This window comes from Temnothorax curvispinosus, unplaced genomic scaffold (assembly GCF_003070985.1).
Source record: "Temnothorax curvispinosus isolate PA1 unplaced genomic scaffold, ASM307098v1 QBEX01004369.1, whole genome shotgun sequence".
Lineage (NCBI taxonomy): Eukaryota > Metazoa > Arthropoda > Insecta > Hymenoptera > Formicidae > Temnothorax > Temnothorax curvispinosus.
This window is the reverse complement of record NW_020214149.1, coordinates 1-8,338: the sequence shown is the minus strand read 5'-3', so window position 1 is coordinate 8,338 and position 8,338 is coordinate 1. Positions and strand designations below refer to the sequence as shown.

At 34.2% G+C, this 8,338-nt stretch overlaps 1 protein-coding gene across 1 annotated transcript; it reads right to left on the bottom strand.

The window, feature by feature from the left end:
• Positions 1-2,130: 2,130 nt before the first annotated feature.
• On the bottom strand, positions 2,131-7,730 carry LOC112453447 (integrin beta-PS-like; the record flags this gene model as incomplete). Its single annotated transcript, XM_025014238.1, has 14 exons — positions 2,131-2,316; positions 2,398-2,537; positions 2,939-3,131; positions 3,237-3,353; positions 3,890-4,111; positions 4,632-4,937; positions 5,149-5,280; positions 5,351-5,509; positions 5,725-5,889; positions 6,030-6,128; positions 6,246-6,416; positions 6,666-6,765; positions 6,914-7,142; positions 7,497-7,730. Coding segments are annotated over 14 exons (2,342 nt in total), but the record flags the coding sequence as incomplete, so codon positions are not given.
• Positions 7,731-8,338: the final 608 nt, after the last annotated feature.

The window sequence follows — 8,338 nt, the reverse complement described above, 5'->3', positions numbered from 1 at the left end:
TTAAGAATTAAATACTGGCCGAGGACAGCTTCGTGGGGAAAAAGACGGCGCGTGTTAGCGGAGGCCGGTGTGATCAGCGCTTTGGTGAGTCTCGCTAAAATGGACAGCCCGAATAGCAAGGAATTGATAGCTCGTGTTTTCAACGCGATATGCAATTAAGAGGAATTGAGAAAAATAGTTGTTGATGGAGGCGGTACGAAGACATTGTTGTCGTTAGCGCTGGTTACGTCTTTTTTATGTGAAACTCAATACACCTGATAAATATTCCACAATTTTCGAATAATGCTTATTTAAACTGCGAGAGTTTCATTTTATATTCTGTAATATTAACAATTACTTGCTTAACTAACGGAGAGAAAGATATCCGCATGTGTCCGTCTACACACTCAACAGTCGTAGAGACTGATAAAATGAATAGTTTGTTTACCATTTTGAAATATATAAATAAATTATTTTTTTGAAGTTATCTGGTGCCTAAATCTGGTAGATTATAAAAGGAGTTAATGCCTAATAAAAACGAAATATTTGTATTTATTTATAATTTTGTTATTTTCGAATACTTCTTCCTCTTTCTTTTTTTCATGATTTATTTTTGGGCAATAATGTTGCATTTTTTTGCTTAGAATAGTTGTTCAGCGAAATATTATAAAAACTACATTAATAATATCAGTAAATTCTTGGTATTCTTTTCGGCAACCGCATGTCTCTTTCAAGAATTTATTTAGAAATAGATCTCCTGTGATACTTTTTTCTAGCCACAGTTTTTTAAACCTTTTGCAAAGTTTGTGTTGCAAATTTTTATATTTTCTGAAACTAAACAACTCATCAAAGCTATTACATGGTTATAAATATTCAATATTGTCTATAGAAACTGAAAGGTCTCTTCGTTGCAAGTAATCAAAGTATTTATCATCAATGCACCATCAATCCTTATTTTCACAAAGAATAATTTTGCATTGCTGACATTATTATTTTAAGTAACTTTTATGTGCAGCAAAATCTGTGAATAAAGTATTAAATTAAAATGTGTGGTAATGGATACAGTGCAAAATTACTTTTTTTTTAAGATAAAAAAAGGTGCCAAATACACGCGCGATGTAAATTCCAGTGATAGTAGTTTTAATTCTCCTTAATAAAATTATTATAAATTTGTTTTATATGTGTGTTAACATAAAATAAATAAAATAATTCTAAATTCGTAAAACTGATTCTAGATCTTTTTGGCTCATTAATTAAGCAATCGCTCTTAGATCGCTATCTACAAATCTGTCGTTGGCCATGACCGGCATAGAAAACGGCTTTACGATGATAGAATGAAACAACAAAAAGTCTCGTTGGAAAACCTACGCGGCTAGATTTCGCAATAAATAGGGGGGAAGCAGGAAGTATTTGAGCGGAGATGTTATTACGAGCTCGGTGAGAGTAGCAGAAGAATGTAAAGAGGCGAAGGAAGAGGAAAAGAGCCGTGGAAAGTTTTGCTCGTTTTTGCACGGCAAGATTCTCGCTGCCGATTGGTCTTCTCATTATGCGGCAATTAAACACCATGGCGCCCGCAGAGGCTTGTTTCAATTCATTCGCTTTAGCGCGGCGCTAGTCATCGGATCTGGTATATTGGAGAGAAGGCCGGCGTTGAAATCTCCTATTACTCCCATAAATAATATTTCTAGCCGGGCGCAATAGTAAGATCTAAGAATATCTCACTTATATATTAAAAGATAATGATTTATATTAATTTACGTCTGTTCATTAGACACAAGCAATTTGCGTGACTTAATTTTTTAACTTGAATCATATGTTGATATATTATTAATATAATTAATAATACATTAATTGCTATTTACCACTTTTTTAAATGTTAAAATATAGAAAAATAAATTAAATCAATGTTTAGTATTAAAAATAAAAGAATAAGTTTAATTATTTTTATAATAGATACTTAATCAATTTTTTATATAAGAACTGATCTTTAAGAACTGATCCCATACAGCACAGATTGTTGCAGATAGTTTCCAGAAAGGTTTCAAATGATTTGGAACCTTTCTGGAAGCAATCTGCAACTTTGAAACCTTTCTGGAAACTTTCTGCAACAATCTGTGCTGTATGGGGAAGATTAATAAAGAATAACACATGTCATCTTTTAATTTATTTATTATATGAAATTTCAACACATAAAAAATAAAATTAGAAACTTTTATACGAAATTCGTAATATATCACAATGAGAGTCTAAAGCTAAAAATTACTAATTTCTGGCGGTTTCCTTGAACGTCGGATTGCAGAAAGTCGACGTCGCTTGTTTGTACAGAGGATTCTCGCCCTGAAACATTTCGACATATATATTGACGTTCCAGCAATCTCGTAGTCACGCGATCGGGAACAATGAAGAATAGCGACTCACTCTGTCCCATTTGGCGAGGGCGCGCTCCTTCTCGAACTTGGCGTATTCCCTCTTGTCGTGGATGATCGTGAGGATCTTCCAAATGAGGAGAATCAGGAAACCGATGACGACGGTGCTTATGACGACGCCCAGTGCAACACCTACGGGAGAAAGTAAATTCTAGTTCATTTTGTACATCTCCTCGCATGTTCAATCGTATACGCGTAAGCGCAACCAACGCGCGAAGATACTATATTAGTTTTCAAATATTATCGTATAAATAATAACTAGGATTAAAGAGAGCGAGAGAGAATGGCCAGACAAATAAAATAATCTTGAAAAAATAACATAAAATACATTACATAATTTTTTAAAACTACGTTATGTGTAGATGTGCATTATTAATCTCATCACGACTAATTAATTATACGTATAATTATACTTATTAATCTTGTTTAATTTATCAAAAAGCATAGAATGGAACTGTAAATTGTATATTTTATGGCAGCGAACATAACGAAATAAAGTATAATTAATATAATAGTACAACAAGAATGATTACCGAAAACGTCAATAAGTGTTGGGCAAGCTTTTTCTTTCTCGGCTTGAATCTGAAGAATTTTGATGTCTCCTCCGGTACCAGCTCTGTGATATTGATACTTAAAGACAAACGTACAGCCTGCATCACCGGGTGTTCGACATATGCGGGCGCCGGTTTCCTTATCTTTCGCAAGATCTTCCTCGACAGTGTCGACCTGTGGAGTAAGAATTAGCGTCCATTTGTATCGCATCGCAAATTATTAACCGCCTTCACACAGCTTGCGAAGTAGAAGTGTTATCTCAAGGAAAGAACTACTAACAATGTCTATTTCGTGCACGCACAAGTCGCACTTCCCGTTTGTCGCGAGTGGTCCTGTGTTGTACGCTATGCACTCCACGCAATCCTTCAGTTCATCACACCGTTGTTCTGGGCACGTCTAAAGTGGGTTATAAATAAATAACTGTTTCGTAAAATTAAGATATTTTTTTACTACTAAAAACTCTAGAACACTATATATAAGTGCAGATCGAAATATGCATTTTCTAAATACGTTATTCGTAAAAATCAAATTTAATAAGATTTAAAATTATATAAGAAATAAAATTAAATTAATGAATATAGATGCGTAATAATCAACAATTTAATAAATTGTTTCAGTATCCAAACATTTAACAATAAATTTAATTTTATTCTCGGTCAGGAAAGTCTTCTCCCCCCCCCCCCCACTTTCTCGCAAATACATAACTTTCTAAGTTTTCAACCATGTGCGTGTTATGTACAATAATAATATTAATTGTACATAAATTGTCTCCTGAATGCGAATAATCGATTACTATAGAAATTTTTATGCAAAAATATCCACGCATCTCGAGCCCTTTTTATGTTCCTTCTTATTTTGTTTGTTGGAAGAAATTGATAAACAATTTCTTCGAACAAACTTCCCAGATCAAATCCTTACGCGCGGACACTCACTGGGCACGCCTCGCAATATTGTCCGGAATATCGGATATTGTCCCGCTCGTGGCAGTGACAGCTACCGCAGATGCACTTGCCACGTCCGCTGCAAATCTCGACGTTCTTGCCTGTCGTCGGGATGCACGTACTGTTGGTCTCCTTGCAGTCGCACGTCTCGCCACCCCATCCCGGCAGGCAATTGCAGGTACCGCATTCGCACTTGCCCCGTCCGCCGCAGACCTTAAACGGACAAAGAAGAGACGAACGGCGAACGTAATGGGGTACGTACAAAGGCGTGTAATTTGTCCAACCGTCTTTATAAACGCCGCGCTGCCGCGCTCGCTCGAAGGCAAGATTGCCGTGTAACTTCCGCGCGAATTTGTTAAAAGCAACTATCAAGCGAGAAAACACGGCAGTTACGCGCGATAATAAAGATCTCCTGTTCCTAGCTATCCTCTTTTGAGCGTGTAATTTTGTTGTTTATATAAATAAATACTATATATGCTTAAAAAATATTAAATTATATTTTAGTATAATTAACGAGTATATAATTTTTAACTCATATTTTTTAATCCATAATAAAATCATGTTTATGACTACATAAGAGAATCACGTTTAATATCTGTTGAGTATTTTTATTAGAAAACTATTAAGTACTTTTTATATCTTACATAAAGAGCATTAGGATTTCATTCTCGACTGCATTGCTTAGAATTCTATTTTGCAATCGTATCGTTATATTTTTAATTTTCGGACATACCTGGCCACCACTGCGTTTGCAGGAGAAATTGTCGCATTCGCAGTATTTTCCGTAGAACAGTTCTTGCGGATTGTTCGGTCGTTTGTCGCAATCGCAGACGCCACACTTGCATGTGCCATGACCGCTGCAAATCTCGGTGGTTTGATTGTCGGGTTTGCAGTCGATCATCGAGATCGATTTGTCAGCATCACCATTGTCGTTTCCCTCGCACTCACATTGTTTTCCATAAAAACCGGGATTGCAGGAACACACGCCGCACACGGATGTACCTTTACCCTTGCATTCTGCTGCGTTCAGCTGATATCCCTATGTCGCAAAAATGGTAATTTAAAATTCTATAGTAAAAGTGTTACAGGACAATCAGTATTATATCAATTTGATTACTTATATAAAAGTACAAATAATGTTTTTAGTTATATTTTTTAACATTAGACGTAAGTTAAATTTGTATTAATTAAAAAATTAATTCCTCGACATATTATTATTCGAGTTAGCTCTTTTGCTTTAGTATATCTACCCGGTGTCCAGGATTCTCACAAGGACAGTCGCATATAATTTCCAGATCGATAGTTAAACTCTCATTTAGGCCTCTAGGTTTGATCTCCATAGTTTGATGCCAATCCTTTGGATTCTTGGGACATTCGACAACCTGGTGTTTAATCAAATCATAATGAACCATATTGTTAATTAGTAATAATAATTGTAACTTATTAACGCACCTTAAGTACAACTTCAAAATCGATAATGTTGCCTACGCGAAGTCCTCCGCATTCTTGACGTTCCAACAACTTTCCTGTTTTGTTTAAACATCGGGAGAAATATTTAACGTCGATCATCTCTGGCGCTGTGTCGATTATTGTCACCGAATCCACTAATTTCTGAAAATTGTCAACGTATTAAATTATTATCAATCTTTTAGTTAGGTACCACATATTAGGTAAAATATATTAATGCGTTCTTAAGTAAACTAAAATTATTAATTAATTTTCTTATTAACTTATCTTATTATAATGCGAACTAAAAAATGTAAGATATAAAAAGATAATTTATACAAATTAATATATATTATTATTTATATAACAAATATAATTACTTCGTATTCGCTGCTCACTAAGGCGACGACATTCTGCGAATCATTTTCGAGAGTTCCAGTTGAGGATCCGCTGATGCTACTACTTAATCGTTGATAAGTCGCATTTTTGTGATCAGGGACGGCAAAGATAATATTCATATTGTGCTCGCGCGCTTTTCTATTGACCTATAAACAAAGAAAATATTTTTCTTAATTTAATAAAAAATTTCTTAAGCGATTAAATTCATAATACATGTAACTGAATACGTGTAACTGAATAATCCTCGAAGAAAGAGAGTAAATAAATATACTCCTCTTATCCTCACCTGAGAAATCGACGGATAATCCTGCAGAAGGGAGTAAGTGTAGAATCCTTTCTCGTCCAAGTGACACTTGCAATCGTTTGGCTCTACTATCCCTGCAAGCTGAGAAACCGTTAAGCTTTTTCATCTCGAAGTCACCACTCTTACCCGGTTATGATCGATTTATTTCAGCGAGTGCGCGATTTTATTATACCTCGTATTTTATTTTAATTCACGTACCTTACCGTCCCCGGCGATGTGGAAGATCGCATCGGTTGAGAACACAATAAGATGACGTGCTTTTTGGCGCCAGCCAATTTCCTTGGTACATACTATGACCTGCATCATCGCGTCGAGCCCGCCTTCGGGACCGTCCAGATTACCCGACACCGGCGCCGCTTGTACCTGATCCTATTTGTTAAGACTACGTGTATTCAACAAATCATTTAAAATTAACTGCACGAAATTGTCAAAAAATAATGCGTCAAAATCTAATTTCATGTAAGATATGAAACATATATCCAATATTTATCGAATAATTATTTCGAAAGCAATAATCAGAACTTTTGTTTTTATCTTTATTGTCCTAAACTGTTTAATAGAATTTTCTTTTATTTGCTTTAGTATACGTCGAATACATAATTGCATAATGATAATTACCTCAAATAGAGCTACGTTCTCCGTAAGAGGCATTTGATTTTTATAATCGTAAGGCGGTGCACAAGGTTCACCAGTTTTCAAATTGCAGGGAGATTTTAATCTAATGTAAAAATTCAGTCGGATTAAAAATCTCTTACCAACACGATGCCATTCAATTATTACAATTTCGATGATTATAATTAGTTTCTTTATTTAATTAAGCGAAATATCCGTTGCAATGATTCACATGTTGCAATAAATATAATTACTTATCGGGCTGCGTGCTAGTCATCGGTAAAACGACCTTGTCTACAAAGCTGCCAAAGCCAATGCGAAAATTCGACGTGAGCTTTTGCATGGCTTTAGCCAATTGTAGACCGAGTTTCGATAATTTGTCTCTGTACGGCTCCATAGACGCCGATAAGTCCATAAGATAATATAGATCTACAGGATAATCCTCTGCCTGACTGTATTTCATAGTTATGCGATAGTCCTCTCCTATAAATAATTTGTTCAAATTTTTAATTCACAAAATTTGTAACTTACTTGAATTATGTATAGCATTAGATATATAAGTATATCAAAAATATATCAAATATAGCATTTGTAACGTATAATTATTGTACTTAAAAATAATTATTTTATTGTAATTTCTAAAAGAACTTTGTGTCTCAATGATGCAGATTAAAAGTCGATGTACATTTTCATGAAGGAAAGTGCGTTTATACACATATATTGTTTTGATACACATATATTGTTAGAAATATGTATTAATGTTTCATAATTTTTTGCAAAGAAACGTGAGATCTATAACGTATGAAAGAGTAGATCTTGGTGAAATCTTTTTCTCACCTGGCCTGAGACGTAATCTTATCTTCTGCGGTTGAACTTGGACGGGATCTTTACCCTTGATCGAGGATAACTGTCGATTTTCCAAGATATCCATCGTATTCTCATGATATATCACAGCCGATGGTTGACACCAAAGGTCGCCTTCTTTCAAATACGTTTGTTTGGACACGCAACGCAGCAAAGGAGCACTTACACTCTGTTTGGATACCTTACAAAGCCGCGAACACACAAAAACTCAATCATCATCTATTACAATTTAAAAAGTTATTTAAATTAAAATTTTTAAACTAAACAAAAATTTACAACGTGCAACGATACAAACAACGTGTGATAAAAAAATGTTCACGCTTTGTTAAATTAAAAAAACATTTTAATGCACGCAACGTGTAACGAAAGACGTGCGATAAAAAAGCTCACATTTTATCATTGATAACTCTCAACGTTTATCATTTTTTTGTTCAAGTATCTTGAAGTTGGTAATTATTGTATTTATTCACATGACATATGAAAAAGCTTTATTTAATTTAAACAGTTATTAATAAGCAATTGTTTAATCTAAACTGACAGTCATCGAGTGAATTATATTACGGTTAATAAATTTCTGATGCGTGTAACTATTCCATCTATATAATTTAAACTAATAAAAGATCAGATTCTTCTTTTTCTATAACTTAATAAATTACAACAGATAATAATATTTATTATTATACAGTGAGAATTTATTATTATACAGTTATACAGTGAGAAAATTTTCTTCGCCAGTGCAGGCTAAATAACAATAAGGAGGCTTAATTTACTATAACTGGCAATCTTTATTAATAATATTCACAAATTTCCTACTG